This window comes from Xenopus laevis, chromosome 3S (genome assembly GCF_017654675.1).
Source record: "Xenopus laevis strain J_2021 chromosome 3S, Xenopus_laevis_v10.1, whole genome shotgun sequence".
NCBI classification, from domain to species: Eukaryota; Metazoa; Chordata; class Amphibia; order Anura; family Pipidae; genus Xenopus; species Xenopus laevis.
Genome location: NC_054376.1, coordinates 71622584 through 71641749, shown reverse-complemented (window position 1 = coordinate 71641749; position 19166 = coordinate 71622584). Strand labels below are relative to the sequence as shown.

The following is a 19166-nucleotide window of genomic DNA, read 5'->3' as shown; positions in this document are numbered from 1 at the left end:
TCTTTCAGGATTTCCAGCCCAGTATGACTGGCCCATGTTAGACAGACTAGCTTGAAGAAAGGTGGAGATAAAACCTTACTCCTGTCCACAACTGTCAGTTTAGGTTTTTGCGGTGAAATCCAGCCTTATGTGCACTGACTGAAAGATTCTATGCCCGTGAGATCTTTTGAAAACACTAAATGAGCCTTGATGTGGATAGTCAATTACTCATTTCTATGCTTGTTAAAATAGTTGAATCACGAAAGTGAATTGGAAAAAGGCTATTTTTCTAATACACCTTACTAGTTAAACATCAATTGGAGCCTGCTGCATACAGACATGTGTTTACTCATGTAAACAAAACAAGGACAATGCTACATGAAGCAATTTGTCACTCTCTGGAAATCAGTGCTGCCCACTGGTTATAAATCTCCTAAATATACTGAACCATTTATTAACCTTCAGAACACCATTAAGGGGCATATTTATCAAAGGTTGAGGTGAATTTTCCAATGAAAAAAATTTGAATTTTGAGCTTTTTTTTGTGTACTTCGACTAGGGAATAGTCCAAATTAGATTTAAATTTGAAAAAATTCTAAAATTAGAATATCAAAATTTATCATGTACTGTCGCTTTGAAAATTCGACTTCGACCAATCGCCATCTAAAACCTGCCTAATTGCTGTTTTAGCCTTTAGGTGGACTTTGAAAAACTTTGAATCTAATTTGATCCATTGCGCTATTCCTTTGACTCGTAAGATTCGAATTCGGCCGAATATGGACCTATTCAACCAAAAAAAAACTTTGACTTAATTTTGGTTGGTCTTTTTGAATTTCAAAGTTTTTTCAATTTGAAATTCCACCCTTGATAAATAGGCCCCTAATTGTGGGAAAATGCCTTCTTCCCTATTCCCCTCAATTCCCACATGTAATATATTTTATATGCAGTGATCGGAAGGTTAGTGAATCGTATGGCATTTTTGGGAGAATTATCAACCAAGGTACCGCAGAGTTCCAAAGGGGGGTGACAAATCTACTTGTGTGTCATTGTCTAAGACTTTTTTCAGGGTATATATTACCAGCATAGCTTAATTCCTGTTTATTTTAAAGGACCAGTAACATTAGAGTTCTCTTACTCTAGTTTAAAGCGTTGTCTGTGGTTTATGTGATCTTTTTTTATAGGTGAAAGATCCCCCACTATCTGTATATAATGCCCGCTAATGTACTTGTAAAGAGTAATCATGTCCCCTTGCCATCCCAACCTTGACAGTCAACTCATTTAAATCTTCCATCCCAATAACAGTTTAGTTTTACATCTCGGCGCATTCCAGCTCATTAATATCCTTTGGAAGGACTGGAGCCCAAAACTGCACTACATACTACACAGACATAATTATTTCATCCCTTGAGTTAATGCCCTTATGCAGCAGTACCTACAGAACTCCTTAAGGGAAGGTTATCAAAACTCGCAGAAACTCACAGAAAAATAATATATATAATAGCCAGAACACAAATTCTGCTTTGCAGCTCTCTTGGTTTCCACTGGGGGGGGGGGGGCATTTTGAATCTGAGCTGCATGCTAAGGATCAAAAGTAAAAGAGTTAGAGAGCTGCTAGGCAAGAAGATGGGTTCTGGGGGAGATATGTTTATTTCAGTCTTTATAGATTAAATTTTTGGTTAACTGACTATATAAGAAACATATTTTATTTAGACATACTATCCATTTACCCAGTTTTTATTTTTATACTGAACTGTTCTCTTGATAAAGGTCTAAAATAAAAAGACCTAATCATTTATCTGTTATGATTTAAGTAAATTACGTTTTTTAAAAAAAATTTGAGAAATGTTCCTGGAGTGCGCTCATACATTATGGATATTTGTTTTTTATACATATATATAATTCCCAGCAATTAACAGTGTAACATAGTGGAGGGGGTTTAAAAGGTACAGGCTCTACCATTGCTCGTTCCATTGTATTTCTTTTTGGGGCAGATTTATCAAGGGTCAAATTTCGAATTGAAAAAACGTAGAAATTCGAATTCAAAAAGACCAACTTAAATGAAGTCAAAGGTTTTTTTTTGGTCGTATAGGTCAGTTTTCGATCAAATAGGTCTGTATTCAGCTGAATTTGAATTGTACGAATCGAAGGAATAGCTAATTCGATCGAATTCAATTAGAAGTTTTTCCCCAAAAAACTTTGATTTTTCAAAGTCCACCAATGGACTCCAAATAGGGTCTAGGCGGTCCCCCATAAGCTTAAACAGCAATTCCTCAGGTTTTAGATGGCGAAAGGTCAAAGTCGAATTTTTAAAGAGACAGTACAAGATAAATTTTGATACTCGAATTTTCAATTTTCTTTCAAATTTGAATCGAATTTGGTCTATTCCCTAGTTGAAGTACACAAAAAATAGCTTGAAATTAAATTTTTTTCATAAATAATGTAATAATAAAACAGTACCTTGTACAGGTATCTGGAAACCCATTATCCAGAAAATTCCAAATTACGGAAAGGCCGTCTCCCATATACTTCATTATAATCAAATAATCCAAAATTTTAAAAATGATTTCTGTAGTAAGAAAACGTTTGCTTGTACTTGATCCCAACTAAGAAATAATTAATCCTTATTGTACTTGATCCCAACTAAGAAATAATTAATCCTTATTGGAAGCCGAACCAGACTATTGGATTATTTTATGTTTATATGATTTTCTAGTAGTCTTAAGGTATGAAGATCCAAATTACGGAAAGACCCGTTATCTGGAAAGCCCCAGGTCCCGATGATTCCGGATAATAGGTCCAATACCTGTACTTGATCCAAACTAAGATATAATTAATCCTTATTGAAAGCAAACCAACCTAGTGGGTTTATTCATTGTTTAAATGATTTTCTAGTAGACTTAAGGTATGAAGATCAAAATTACGGAAAGATCCATTATCTGGAAAACCCTAGGTCCCAATAACAGGTCCTATCCCTTGACCAATATATACAGTAAATAATCATATACATACATACTAATGAAATTAAAGTTCTCTTTTCAGACAGTTGCTTCCCATTCACTTACATGGGAAATGCTCTATTTATAGCAGATCCATTTGTCTGTAAATGGGTATCATTCATAAATATGGAAATAAGTAAAACCTACCTACCAGCAAATGTATCTCCCAAAAATTGCATACTTCTTTTTCAAGCAAATAAAAAAATGGCTATCTGAAAATATAGTTTAGTTGTAATAAAGATCAAAATAATAAACTGACCTTGAAAGTTTTAGGAGGACAAGGTTTGAACCTTTCGGCCCATGTACCAGTTGGGATATATTGAGAATTTGTTTGTGTTTCTCTGTTGTACTATAAATATTGTGTACTCCAAGCCATGCTTCATAATATTTCAGGTCAATATCTCTAGGAAAATAAAATATTCATTAGAAATGTAAAACTGTTTAGACATTTTTATTTATTTCATTGCAAGTGGCTAAATATTGCATTATTCATGGAAAGTAACAATAACTCATTCAGAATCTGTAACCCAACTTCTCTGTAAACATTTTTCCAGGTAATATGAGCATAACCTGGTTGCTATTGATTATTAGTGATTGAGTGAATCTGTCTCGTTTCGCTTGGCTGAATAATTTGCAAAATTACAGGAAAATTGTTCAAACAACAAAAAATTTGTGAAACACTTTAAAGTCTGTCTGCAACATTTTTATATATATTATATATTAAAATCCATGGGTGGATGTTTTTGTTGCGGCAACATTTTTGTTGCAGCGACTATATTTTCTAGAAAACTGAATTAGAGTCTATGTACATTTTTTGTGGCACGTTTTAGGCAACCAATAAAACATTTTTTCCTATCTTTCAAGTTTTGTTGACTGACATGCAAATCTGAAATGTTGTGCTTTGCGTCAAAAATTGAGCAATTGCATTGGAGTCAATGAGGAGGCAAAATCACATGCATTTTTTGCTCAGTATACTGCTACATACAGTACTTGCTCTATATTGTTAGAGCGCCTTCTATCCACTAGGCTACAACTGATTTTTCAGTAGAAAACATCTCCCATGTTGCCACGTCTGTGATTTTACCTATGGGGGGAATATATATATAGATAGATAGATAGATAGATAGAGATATAGAGATATAGATAGGGGAAAATATTTTTTTGTGGAAAAAAACGAGAATAAAAAAGTACTCCATCTGAAACCTGCTGCGGTCACGTAGCAGTCAATGGCAGATGTTCGATTTACAATTAGATATAATGATTTGCTCTTGGTATCATAAAATAATTTGTGGTTTTCGGGCGATAATCCAAAAAAATTGTAAGATTCTGATTTTTTTTCATGATTTTATCAAGTCTTTTCTTGCACAAGATTTGAAATTTAAATGTAGATGTATTGAGATATATATATATATATAAATATATGGTAAAAATGTGCACACAATGTTTACTGAACATTAACAACACATTGGTTCCTTTACTAGAATTTAAATATTTGTAAAATAAAATTGAAACTGACATTTGAAATAAAGGTTGGATCTTTATAGATTACAAAAAGAGGAGTCAACATCACAGCCAAAAAAATGGAAAATTCTACTTGCAATAAAAATGCGAAAGTCTCCGGCAATATGAAACTATCAGGTGTTTTTACATTTTTTTCTTTTTGCTGAATTTACACTGGAAATATATATTTGAGTTAACCCGTTATAAAGTCCTTTTCGTTTCTTAGTTGCATACATTTGTCGGTACAAGGGGCCTTTTGGTTTTAGGTATTTGACCACTTAAAATATAGATGAAAATGTGTATCCAGATGCATGTCTGTAGGCCTCTAGAGGTTTTCTTTATTTTTAAACAGTGGCATAATTTTGTCGACTGTTCATAATATATAGCAGGCAGTTGTACGCTGTTTCCTATTAATGTTTTCTATTAATACATTTTTAAATGTTACATTTGGTCAAAAACTCATTATAATCATTCATTAATGACATTATAATACATTATTTTAAATGGTTTTAGTAATTTTGGCATGGTGATAATAAATATTGCTTTTTAAACATCATATGTATGGCCTTGGTTATCTAGTATTGTTTATTCGCATTTAGAGGCTAAGTCCCATATTGGAGTGGGTAAATATGTCAATGTAAAGTAAATGTGGACACCTCTCTAATGCAGGCTACTAATTAGCCATTACCGATTGCATGCACCTTGCTTGGGTTAAATGGGTACTTGACATTATAATACATTCAATGTTTTATTTTTAGTATATTATGTTATAATGTGCATGCTTAAATACAATTTCTTTAATTACTACTTTAATTGTTGCAAACTATGCGTACAGTCCTTGCCAAAGGATTAAATATATAAACCTACCCGGAAAGAAAACATTGTCTTGCTGTTAAAACCCAGTTTTCTTTTATTAGAGTTCCTCCACACTTATGAGCGTTCCTGTGAGCAATAAAGGAGAAAAATACATTGAAAAATGTTGTGCAAAAGCTGATTCTACACTTGACGCCTAGAAATATGAGACTGTCTAAAAGGTTATCGCATGTGTGACTTCTCCTAAAAGATTTCCAAGAATGTAAATGATATCTGAGAGCCCAAAAGTATTTTGTTTAATTTCACTCCTGCCTAGAGTAAGATTTGTTACTTTTATTGTAGAACATAAGTTTGAAAGGGCAGCAATTAAATTGAGGGAGTTAGCTTTAATCCAAATCACACAGATGTTCAAAACTTCAGAGGGCAGGACTGGATAAATCCCAGACTAATTTATGGTCGATCTTTATTGCAAAGGAAAGACAGCAGGATGATATAAATGCTTATTTGTTTTCCTTTTCCCTCTTTGCCTTTTTAAATGTTTTGTTTCCTGTAGGTCTATGACGGGTTCAAACGTCTGGCTAAACCAAGCAAATCTGATTCACCTCGACTAATCTGTAATTGCTTTAAGCAAACTATGTATATGTGTGTGTGTGTATATATATATATATATATATATATCTATATCTATATCTTTTATACATACTGTATATATAATGTACAGTACATCAAACATTAGTGTAGCTCACTAGTACATTTTCCTCAATGATTGTGCTTCTTGCAAGTTCTTGCAAGTTATTTTCATTATTCACTTATGAGAAACAGCTTTGCAGCCAGCTATTTATGTACCTTTTCATCGCATGGTTTAGTTATTTGTTCTGAATATGAAATCATAAACATTTCAATTCATATGCTCTCTTGTGTAAAGCTGTCCACACAGGGGGATATTGATGGCAAAGTTTCGGTAATGTCAAGCAATTTGTGGAACCAAAACCACCTGACATTCTGTTAGTAATTGTTAGGAAACAAACTGGGATAACAACAAGGCACGCGGTTAAAGAATGATTACATAAGTTCCTACAAACAGTCATTAATGAAATGGTTTGCAATAATATCAGAGTGATCTGGTCGCATAGCTACCATTTTTTAAATAATTTGAATTTCTTTCTAAATTATATTTGATAGCACGACAAACTATATGACAATAAAACAACACTGACCATAACAGACAGAACAAAGAAAACTCAAACAATACTGCAGTGTATAAATCTCAGGTGTTGGTTTATACTCCCAAAATGATAAAAAGTATTGCACCTGCAGTAGTACATTTATAAATGACTCCTCTGTAATGCATTAAAGAACTTGCCAAGTTAAAGGCATCCTTCTGTCTTATCAAGTTTACCAAATCTATGACAAGTTTTTCCAGAAAGACCACATTTTGAATATCTACCTGTAACTGCTTTTAAACTTGTTCTGTCAATAAGGTATTCTTTGAACTTGTAAAAAAATGACGTCAAACTAATTCAGAACAATCCCCTTAGGTATACAGTATTAATCTGCCTTCAAATGAAAAGACTTTCGATGTTTTATTTAGATATTATCATCATTTAGGAAGATAAAACTTAATCTATACAAATGTATAAGCAGGAAGCCTCCTGTCCATAAACAACAAATTCTCTAGAATCTAAGAATGAGCCAGCATTGACATTGGGCAAATTGCAACTGTCTTGATATTATGTTTACAGTTAAAGGTTAATTACTCTTGCATGATATTCAGACGTAAGATTATTTAATGAAATTATTTAATGAGATTATTTGCTTTCTGTACTAGGAAAGATACATTTTATTTTTTTGAGCTTAAAAAGAAAATTCAGCATTTTTTTTCATCCATCTCCCTTAAATAGAATGCTTGCAGTTGTGTTTTGTTGCAGAAAAAATCAAATGCAAACAAAAATCATATTCATTCACAGCTGCAAAATTGTAAATATTTGAAAAACAGTCACGTAACATCTTCGGATACACTTCCCATTGACTTCTAAAAAAGCTGAGGTTTTTTTTTCATTCATTCATTGTCTTTTTCTTTAATAAAAAGCATCTGTTTGATTGCGAACCTCAGATATATTCACAGTCACATTTAGGGGCAGATTTACTAAGGTTCGAATGGTAAATTCAATTTTTCTATTTTTTTTGGTCAAAACTCACAAATTCAAATTTAAAACAACCAACTCGAATTTGAATTAGAATGTGAGAGTTATCATAGCTCTGGCACTGTAAACAGTTCTAATTTGACTATTCTCCACCTAAAACCTGGCAAATCCATGTAGAAGTAAATGGCAGAGGTCCCTTCATAGTAGTGATGAACCAAATTTTTGTCAAGCTTTGCTTTAAAAATTATGCCCCATAGACTCCAATGGGAGAAAAAAAAATTAACGTGCAAAAGTCTTGGGTTTTTTTCCGAGGAAAAGGACTATTTGATAAAATTTTAGACATTCAAATTTTGAAATAAATAACTCTCATTCTAATTGTGAATAAAATCAAATTTATTCTTTTTAAAAAATTCACATTTTTCTAAAATTCGATCTTTGATAAATAACCTCTTTACTGTAATGTTTGGCAAAATCATGGAATTTTTATATATTTGTCCCATATTTGTTTGTTTATTGGCTTCAAAATAGTCATGTGAAAATGGACTTTGAGCAATGGCTTAAGGGATGTTTTGACTGGTGCTACTTGCAGTGGGTTATTTGTTATTGCCCAGATTTTTGTTCAAAATGTTAGCAAATTTTCCAACTATACTCCAGTATGTCCCAATTTCACACTGTGACGTCAGCCTAACTTGAATTTTAGGGGCAGATTTATCAAGAGTCGAATTTCGAAATGTAAAAAACTTCGAGATTCGACCATCGAATTGTATTACTTTGATATTCGAAGTTGAAGGTTTTTTTTATCGTATTTAGGCATATTCGGTTGAAGTAAAATTGTTAGATCGTATAATGAAATCCTTCGCATCGAACGATTTAATTGATTGATCGAACAATTTTACTTTGACTTCTAAAAACTTAGCCAAATGTTGGCTATGGGTTCTAGGAGGTCCCCATAGGCTAACATAGCAATTCGGCAGGTTTAAGGTGGTGAAGCCGAACCTTTTTAAAGAGACAGTACTTAGATTTTAAAGTAAAACTTTTTTACTTCGAATCAAAATCGAATTTAGGCCTATTCAATGGTCGAAGTACCCAAAAATTTGTTTGAAATTCAAAGTTTTTAAATTCGAAAATTCACTTCGACCCTTAGGGGCCGATTCACTAAGCTCGAGTGAAGGATTCGAATGAAAAATACTTCGAATTTCGAAGTATTTTTTGGGTACTTCGACCATCGAATTGGTTAAATTCGTTCGAATTCGAACCCCTACTTCGGCAGATAAAACCTACCGAAGTCAATGTTAGCCTATGGGGAAGGTCCCCATAGGCTTGCTAAACTTTTTTTGATCGAAGGATTTTCCTTCGATCGTTGGATTAAAATCCGTCGAATCGTTCGATTCGAAGGATTTAAAAATCCTTCGATCGATCGAACGAACGTTTAGCGCTAAATCCTTCGACTTCGATATTCGAAGTCGAAGGATTTCAATTCGAGGGTCGAATTTCGAAGTATTTTTTACTTCGAAATTCGACCCTTAGTGAATCTGCCCCTTAGTAAATGTGCTCCTTAACGTATGGGTTACTGGTTCAAAAACATTTTAGTATTTATGTTTACCCCACATTTTTTCTTCTTCATTAGTATTGTATATTGTATAATTTTTTTTTCTTCTTCTACTGCTCAAAGTACAAGTAACAGCCATATTTTCCTGGTTGCCTAGAAAAGCTTGTTAACTTTAAGGGAGTTATTTATTAAAACTCAATTTTTTCTAGTCAAGTTTTTTTATTGAAAAAACTCGAATGTTTGGAGATTTATAATGCCTCAAAGCTGTTAAAAGTCTGAATCTGAAACTACTCCATCTAAAACGTGTCAAATTCATGTAAAATCAATGGGACCTGTCCCTTTAATCATTTGAAGGTGTTTTTAACCTTCAGGAATTTTGTGAGCTTTGGGGTGTTTGATGCCAGTTTTTGTTTGAAAACTAGAAAAATTCAAGTTTTCAGCAACAAACTCTAAAAACTAGTTTGGGAAATGGGAAAAAATCAAGTTTTAGTAAATAATCTCCCTAAGTGATTTTAAATAAGACACACATGGGGCTTCAATGTTAACATCTTTGTTGTTGACATTAAAGTGCAATTACCATATTCTTTCCCCACAATGCAGCATTTTCCAGCAGCTTTGTGGTCTCAAGTACGTCATCTGCCTGTAACAGTTCCCAAACATTGCCATGCAAATTGGAAACAATTACATGGTACTCCATCTGGCATCATTTGTGGTGTATGATGTGCAAATGACGTTTGCACCCAATTCTTTAGACATGAATGGAACCCTGGACTACTGCCTGGACAGGACCAAGCACAATTAAACAGAAGTGCAAGGAGCACATTTTGATTAGAGTACCTTTTAATGAAAGTGGTTTACGGGCAAAAATTACTGGGGCAATTTTGGGGACTGCAACTGCACTTGTGGATGTAACGGTCGACTCCAAGACCAGAACAAATGCCAAGCACCCTGGTCTTGGCTCGTGCTTCACCTGTAGTGTGACCACCTTTGGCTTCGGGAGGACCCCTCAGCTACTTGAATGCCACGAGGACTTAAACGAGAGGTGCAAGGCTAGATGTTCTGGATAGGCAGAGGGGCACAACTGTTTAGCGAGAGTCTTTGGGCATAAGGTCGTGGTACAAGGCGTTAAGCTATAGAGTAGTCAGATCAGGCAAGGTCGGGGCAGACAGAGAATAAACGTAGTCAGGCAGGCAAGGGTCACACCAGGAAGTCAATCAGAGGGGTTAAGCAGTATCGAAGTCAGTAATCAGTCAAGGGTCAGGATTCAAAAGTCAGGATCGTCAAATAGCCAGGCAGGGGTCAAAACAGGAATCAGAATAACTAGTTAGCACATAGCTCAGAAAGCACCAGGCAGGAAAAATTCCTATAATGGGCAATGAGGGTAGTGTACTATGGCTTTAAATACATTTGAATTTCGCGCCAATGCGCGCTAACGTAATGACGCCAGCGTGAATGCGCCTGTAAATTACACAGAGGCGCGATGCGTGCGCCCTAGTTATTTAATGTGGAAGAGGACGCGGCAGAGGAAAGAACTCGTGGCGGGCGTCCCCGCCGAGGGGGCGGCAGGCGTCCCTGCCGTCCCCCCACTAGACCACCAGGGCAAGTATTTTTTATTACAGTGGACATACATGAGATCTTCATGCTGGAGAAGAGGAGTTTAAGGGGTGGTATGATAACTATGTATAAAAATATAAGGGGATCATATAATAATCTCTCAAATGATTTATTTACAAGTAGGTCTTTCCAGCTGACACAAGGGCACCCATTCCATTTAGTAGAAAAGAGGTTCCGCCTATTCGTATTCGGAAGGGTTTTTTACAGTGAGAGCTGTGAAGATGTGGAATTCACACCCTGAATCAATTGTACAGGCTAATACATTAGATAGCTTTAAGAAGGGGTTGGATGGCTTTTTAGCAAGTGAGGGAATACAGGGTTATGGGAGATAGCTCATAGTACAAGTTGATTCAGGGACTAGTCCGATTGTCATTTTGGAGTTTGAGACTCTGAGGCAAATGGGAGAGGTTTCAGATGGGGTTTTTGCCTTCCTCTGGATCAACTGGCAGTTAGGCAGGTTAAAAAAAAGTTAAAAGGTTGAACTTGATGGACGTGTCTTTTTTCAAACTAAATTACTATGTTACTATGAGCCTTTTGATATATGATCTAGTCTAGCCTGCAAATGTCCCACTATTATGGTAGCTAAAGTGGAAAGAACATGTAATCAGGGTACTGTATTTTATCTGTGTGTTTTTTTTTATCTCAGTGTCACATGTTCAGTAATTCTTTTTTGTTTGTTACTTCTTGATAATTGTGAAATAGATTGCTGCGATGCTTATTTTTCTGAACTACAACTTCCCTGAAATGTGTTTTGGGACATATTCTGGTAAATGTTTTGCTGCCCTGGTTTTTCATTAATCAAGTATAAGGAGCAGATTTATCAAGGGTCGAATTTCGAATTCCCTATAGACTAAAACAGCAATTCGGCAGGTTTTAGATGAATTTTTAAAGAGACATGATAAATTTTGATATTCTAATTTTCAAATTCTTTTCAAATTCTTTTCAAATTTGAATCAAATTTGAAAAGAAGTACACAAAAATTAGCCTGAAATTCAAATTTTTTTAATTCAAATTTTCACTTCGAACTTTGATATATCTGCCCCTAAATGTATACAAGCATGAGACCTGTTTTCCAGAATGCTTGGGACCTGGGGTCTTCCAGACAATGGCTTTTTCAGTAATTTGTATATTCATACTTTAAGGGGCAGATTTATCAAAATGTGAGATTTGAGCTCACTACAGAAAAACTCACCCACTTGCTATTGATACCTGTATTAATGGGTAGTTTATTGATAAATATGATTCTAAAAATGCCATAAGAATGAATAGAATGCAAGTTTTTCTTTGGTGAGCTCAAATCTCATGTTTTGATTATAGATGAAAAGGAAGAAGATATCTGCAGCAGAGAAAACTAAAAAGTAAATATGGGCTGAAAAGGTACTGAACTTTTAGCTGCATAAACAGAAGTCCTATGCTTAAGTGCAACAGTAATGTTCTAAAAGTTTCCTAACAAAGACAGACATGATGCATCTCATATGTCATTAATAGTCTAGAGGTTCGTAGGGCATTTGTGAAGAATAACGGTTATGTTTCTGGAAACTGTCAGGTTAATTGTTTTTATTTAACATGTTCTTTACATGCTCAAATACCTGACCCTCCTAAGCTTCCTTGTATAATGCTATATAGTAGTCAATTAACATGTACTTAAAAAAAATGCTTCATAGTTGAATTCATTAACTTAAAAAAATATTGAAAATTAATACTAAATGAAAAATGCATATAACAACAATTAGATACAAGATAATATAGTATCCATTCAGTGTTTATTAAGTTTAAAACACAATAAGGAAAATACAAATCATCAAGCCTTGTGTCGGGTTTCCTGGATATGGGGTATTTCCATAATTTGGAGTACCATACCTACTAAAGCTACTATTCAATAGCAATTTAGAACAGGATTCAATGACTTTAGTCCAGTCTCCACTGCTTCTGTCCAAGAAAGCCTCAATTCCATAAAAATAACCGTGGATAAGAAATTGGTCACGATTGTGCAAGCTACTATAAGGGTCATATTTATTATGCTGTGTAAAACTAAATTCGCCAAAAAAGGTGTAAAAAGCTGTGTAAAAGAAATGGCGAAGGTGTGTGCCACGTAAATGTCAGTTTCAATGTTTCTATTTTACTTTGCTTCCAGTGGAAATCAAATTAAAAAATACACATTTTACACTGTTTTTTTACACAGCGAAGCATGGCAATGTGTGGTGTATTATCCCATGGTTTTTCACACAATATAATAAATATGCCCCCCCTTACTTCAGAGGAACATGCAAAAGACAAAAGTTATGACTTGTTTTGATTTTGCTTGCTAATATGGAAATTACAAATAATCACATTTTTGTCTTGTTTAAATATGTTCCAAAATTAAGGTAAATATTGAGGTAATATTTTGAAATTGATGTTCTTAACATAAGATCCATGTATTAATAACCGCACATATAAACAAAGCTTACCTGTATCTCACACTGACCATCCAAACTTTTCTTGTTTGTGCCGGAATGCCATTCACAACTCTTAACTGTTTGGATGATGAACAGGTGATTGGACCTAGCAAGTTTATTTTAACAATTTAGCAAATTGAACATAAGCAGTTATGTACATGTATATCTTTGTTTATTTACAATCTAATGAAGCCCCTGTAACTACAATATAAACATTATGGGGTATATTTATCAAAAAGTGAAGTTAGAGATCACACAGTCCACTAGAGTGAAATATTACCTCTCTCCTTTCACTTCTACAAGATTTTAAAAGCGTATTTGTCAAAGGGTGAACTTTCACTCATAAATACACCTTTAAAAATCCCATAGAATTGAATGGAGAGAGGCGGTATTTCACTGTAGCGGATTGTGGTTGTCTCTAACTTCACTCTTAGATAAATTTACCCCAAAAAGTCTAAACTTGTTACGTAGTTTTGCTATGGTAAGAATATGAACAAAGTGATTTGCATTATAGATTTATTAATATGTATCACATTTAAGGATTTATCAAACTATTTAAATAAATACTTAAAGGGGAACTATCATGAAAATGTAATATAAGCTTCATCATACTGAAATAAGAAACTTTCTAAATACAATACATTTTATGTTCGGTACCATTTCTAAATAGTGGTTTATCTTCACTATTCCTCTCTCAGCATCTGTTTCTCTTCATAATCTCTCTTCATACTCTCTTCACGCAGTAGTTGGGTGTCAGATATTCATTGACAGTTTGATCCAATATTTCTTAAGGGGGCTCCTTTTGCTTAGAAGATGTATTAGAACTCACTCTATTAAAATTACCAGAAATCCTGTCTCTACAGGCAGGATTTGTGCAAAAGGCAGTTATTGTGTTAGATTTTGTTTGTACTGTAATCAGTTATTTGAGTGAGCTCTAATTCATCTGCTAGGAAAGGAAGACCCCCTATAAGATATATTGGATATAACTGTCAATAACTCTCTGACACCCAACTGCTGCATGAAGAGAAAATGAAGAGAAACAGATGCGGAGAGAGGGATAGTGAACAAAAACTAAATGATTTCAGAAACGATGCAGAATATTTAATTGACTGTATTTAGAAATTGTATTATTCCAGTATGCTGAAGTTTATATTACATTTTAATTATCGCGTTAGTTCCCCTTTAAATTTAATCTACACTCAAAGCATACCCTTTCACATAAATCTAGGTTTAATTCCTAGCCTTGATAGGGACACACTGATAGAAATAGGTCCATTATTGTCCATTACCAATATATAGTATATTGACAATTTGCAACTGGGTGGCTTTAATGTTTTCATTTCAATTATGTTTCTCTCTTGTATGAAAACAGATTAATCCTTAATCTTGATTCTTGTTATTTATGTAACATTGCTTATCTATTAGACACAATAGAAATGTCCTTACTGTAGTCACATTCTTAACATGATTAACATGTTTTTAGAAAACTTCTGCAATATTTTGAATGTTAACAGCAACTCCTTCTCTAAGGCAAACCTGTCTTTTAGAGCACACTCATTTTAGAAGCCATAAGTAAATCACATTGTAGCTGGTTACAACTAGCTTTTTTTATCATGAATTTACAAGGTTTCCAAACAAAAAACAAAATCTCACTAAACCATTGTGCTTGTTCCCTAATTGTGATGCTGGTTCCCTTATGGAAGTTTCAAATTGGATGGTGGGGAAAATCTAAAGGCCAGTTGAGTATCAATTAACTTTTACTGTCCTGGATACTACTTATACTGTTATAATGTTAGAAGCCTTAATACTGTAAGTGATAACAGGAACCGGGGGGGGGGGGGGGGCTGAACATAATATGCTCCAAGAAGGGCGGCTTTGAAGGAAAAGGAAAGGCTTTGTGCACTTGGGGGTGCAAAATGTTAGGCACCCCAAATGATTGTATTGACTTACCTGAAACCCCGGGCTGGTGCTCCTATCAGCAGAAAACTGCACTGGCCTGAGGTTATACCAGTGAGCACCACGGAACACTCTTCCGTCTTTGCACGGCTGCTGTAGAAGAGGATCTCTATGTGGTGCTCACTAGTACAACCCCGGGCCAGTGCCGTTTTCTGCTGATAGGAGCACCAGCCCAGGATTTCACATAAGTCAATACAATCACTTGGGGTGCCTAACATTTAGCACCCCCAAGTGCACAAAGCCTTTCCTTCTCCTTTAACCTAAAAAGTCTGAAAATGGATGTGCAAAAGAATAACTGGGACATTTTCTAATCATGTCTAAACCCCAATAACCTCTGTAAGCAAAAGTTGTTTTCTTTTAGTGTTAGAAGACATAAAGAAGGGTTTCCTATATGAGGATAATATTACTCCTTATTGTACTCAGAGGAGAAGTGATTGAAAGTACAATTAAACCATTATTCAGTTCAGCAAATCAGCAGATATTACTATATAGTTATTATAGTTTTTTTGCCTGTTATTTAAACTGAAAAATTGTATTATTTCTTTTAAAGTTTTTATGGGGATGCATTTCTCAGTTAATAAGAAGGAGTTTATTATATGAAGGGCAAACTTAATGAGAAGGACAAAGCATTTAAATACCTTTACCTCCTCTTGCTACTGCTCGGAAGCAGCAAGAAAGTAGGATAATGAAAACTAAGATTACATCTTTTTTTAAATACCATTGTGCTGCATTGTTTATTGCATAAAGTAGCAAAAGCACATATACTGTATAAAACATTAGGCAGAATCCATTTCCAAAACAAGCCCTATTTATTTTTACTGATTTTTGATGGCAAGTATATTTTTGCCCCTTTTAATGCGTGACAATCCTTTGTTGTCCTGAATATTGCTGGTTAATGTAAGTTTAGGTAAAATCTTAAATTATTAAATACTTACTGTCAATGTTTGCCATTATTTTAGTTGTATCGCCTTCACCTAGAGAGACAAAATATGATTACATTAAATATTGTTAAAATAATGTAAATAACATTACATGAAGTGGGAAATGAGTAATACTGCTTTATACTCATTAGACATTTTATAGTTTAGAATTAAAAAAAAAGTAAATTGGGCTCGCCAAGAGACACCAATGAATGGAAAAATGAATTGCCATAAGACATTTGTCTTAAACAAGAACTTTCAGTTGATTGCCGGGGGGTTATATGATATTGTACAACCCTTCATCAATACATTTTCTTTCCTATTTTGTATCTTATCTTTCTTTTCTTCAATATGAGGACAACCATTAAGAACATGTAGTAAATCTCAATATTTTTCCTCTGGTTAAGTTAATGGCATTCCATAAATATTAAAGTGTTTATATGAAAGAGATATTACTGGCCTTGTTTTAAGTAGAATTTGTGTTCATATATACAAACAGTGTAAGATATTTTAAGAGTTACAATGAAGTGTTACATTGCTTTCTATAGTTGACTGTTTGTGGTTATACAGTGACTGTTGATTTGATTTTACAAACTTGAATTATCCATCTGCATGTATATGAATGAATCCCAGTGGGAAAATAAACAAAATCAGGGTTAATAAATAGAGATAAAAAAATGAGTGACTGTTCTAGATATAACTGGTAGAAACTTTCCACATTTACTGTATGTCTTCTGTCTAATGTTGCTGATACATTACAGAAAGATACTTTCAGAATGACTTACAGTATGTCCTGCAGGCAGATTAAAGAAAATATTTTGGTGACTGTTACATGGTGAATTGTTAAGAAGGAAACATACATTTTTGTTACATTATATCATTTTATTATTACTGAATATCTAAATATATTTGTACTAAGGTCAATGTGATTATCTCTGTTACATTCATTCTGAAAGGAGCAGAACATTGCCAAGCGGCCACTCCCATTTTTTCACTAGGATTCTTTGTAATTCTATTTGTTTAATCGAAATCTCCCCTTATAAGTGAATCTACAAATTAAGCCTGTTGCTGTTAAATTTGTCTTATCGACTTTTCCAAGTATCTTCACTGGAAAATATGAGAGAGCCAGATTCAGAAGAGAATGCTAGAGCTCATGTGCCCAGCTCCCAGTTAACCAATGACATAGGACTTATTGATATGCCAAAGTCAAAGTTAAGATGTGTGTCCCTATCATTATCTTTTGATTATTCTCTCCAATGATAAACTATAAAAATAATATAACTATAAAAATTGCTCTTACATCTTGATATAGGACAATAGTCCCATGGTACAAAAGGATCATCTGTGTAACACCATGGCCCATGGGCATCATTATCAGGATTTCTGCAGTAGTTCTTCTGAAGTATGGATACATCAGGTTCATTGAATGTATGTCTGAAATAAGAAGACCATTTTAGACTTTTTCTTTCTCTTCTCTTCTGCTTCCCTTTCTCTTCTGCCAAAAACGAACTCCATTGTTATACTGTTTCTATGCCATTGACCCAAAATGGGGAATGGTTCTGATTGGCTGATGAAAAGTTAAACAGGAAAACCAGCTAATTTCTTTAGATGTCCCTTTTACCAATAACAACTGTATAAACAGTTCCTCTTTGAAATGTAAAAGACCCTCTCCAGATGGTTTCTCGGAATGTGTCCCACCTAGTTCTTATCTTATTTTTGCATTTTATTACAAGGCAGGATGGGCTCCTTTTGAAGGAGTCATAAAAACTCAGGATACCTTCTACCTAAGGATTAATTACAATCAGTCTATATATATTACTACACTTGTAAAGGTTAAAAAAGCAAGAAAAAAAGCCCATTGACTTCAATGCATTTGGCGAAATCTCTAAAATGTTTCCATGGTATTGTGAATTTTTCTGTAAAGCAAAACAGGGCAATTTTGCTCATAACTAATATTGACATCTACTATTTGTACTGGGATAGACTTATCTCCAGGTCACCAATACTCATAATGGCTTTACTGTAATTGTCATTGATTTAACTGGCTGAAACTAACATCACCATATATTTTAAAACTAACTGGTTGCTTTTAACATCTTTAACATTAATATTAGTGATGGGTGAATCTGACCCATTTCAGTTTGCCATTAATTTGCGAAAATTTGCCAAATGCTTTGGAGTCTATCGGCATCTTTTTCACGGCAAAACCTGGCAAAAAATTATGCTCATCACTAATCAATAATTGTAGATACTGGAATCAGATTTGACTTACCTTTTTAGATCTTGCAAATTCTTTTCCCACATGGAACAAGGAAGTCTAAATCTTGTTCTAGATAAAGTCCCCTTGTAGGTACTTCCATTCCCATAGTAACACTCTGCAAACAGCAAATGCAAGTTTCTATAATGAACAAACCGTGCGCAACCCAAGCTATCCAAACACACAAGGCAAAAATAAACAGCAGCAAGGCTGACTGGTTAAGGTGCCCCAGGTAGTTTATGGTATACAAAGGCAATAAGCTTTGCAACTAAATCCAACGATGTATCCTTTGATTGCAAAAATAATAATACTGTAAATAAACTTTAAATAAACATACCCAAAGATGAAAGTACATTATATTAAAGGCTTCTGTTAGAGAATTTTTTAGGATTGGATTTTCAACTGAACTTTTCAGATGGTTTAAAGAAAACTGGCTAAATAGGCTGAACAAAATAAAAATTCAATATATTTAGTTAACAAAAAAATGTAGTCTATAAAGGTTGGAGTGAACAGATGTCTATTGTAATAGCCAGAACACTTCTTTCTCCTTTTTATATCTCTTACCTGTTCATCAGCGGCTTTAAAGGGAGACACATGGGACATAATTCAGTTTGTGGGTAGGTCAGGATCAAAAGCAAACTTGAGGGTGGAAGTTCTGCAACACTCTTCCTCCCTCCACTAAGTCTGCGAGGACCCATACCAGAGATTAAGGAGTTATTTATTAAAGTCTGATTTTTTTTCTGGTAAGCGTTTTAAAGGGAAAAACAATTTTTCGGAGAAAAAAAAAATCAAATTTCCATGATTTATTAACCCCTGATGCTGCTTAATGTCTGAATAAAAAAGTAATCTATCTCAAACCTGCCGAGGTCATGTAGAAGTCAATGGCAGATGTTTACAATTGGAAGATATCATGATCTGTCCTGGGTTTCATACAATACTTTGAATAATTTGTGGTTTTTGGGCCAAAATCCCAAAAAATCATACAATTTGGATTTTTTCA

General features: G+C 34.2%; 1 protein-coding gene across 1 annotated transcript in view; it reads right to left on the bottom strand.

The window, feature by feature from the left end:
* Positions 1 to 19166, bottom strand: part of hgf.S (hepatocyte growth factor (hepapoietin A; scatter factor) S homeolog) — a 78832-nt gene that overhangs the window by 7912 nt on the left and 51754 nt on the right. Inside the window, exons 10-15 of the mRNA XM_018255753.2 lie at positions 18182 to 18284; positions 17210 to 17343; positions 15925 to 15963; positions 13046 to 13139; positions 5343 to 5417; positions 3235 to 3378 (exon numbers count right to left, since the gene is read on the bottom strand). Coding sequence (XP_018111242.1) covers positions 3235 to 3378; positions 5343 to 5417; positions 13046 to 13139; positions 15925 to 15963; positions 17210 to 17343; positions 18182 to 18284 — 589 coding nt within the window. The remainder of the gene's footprint in view (positions 1 to 3234; positions 3379 to 5342; positions 5418 to 13045; positions 13140 to 15924; positions 15964 to 17209; positions 17344 to 18181; positions 18285 to 19166) is intronic.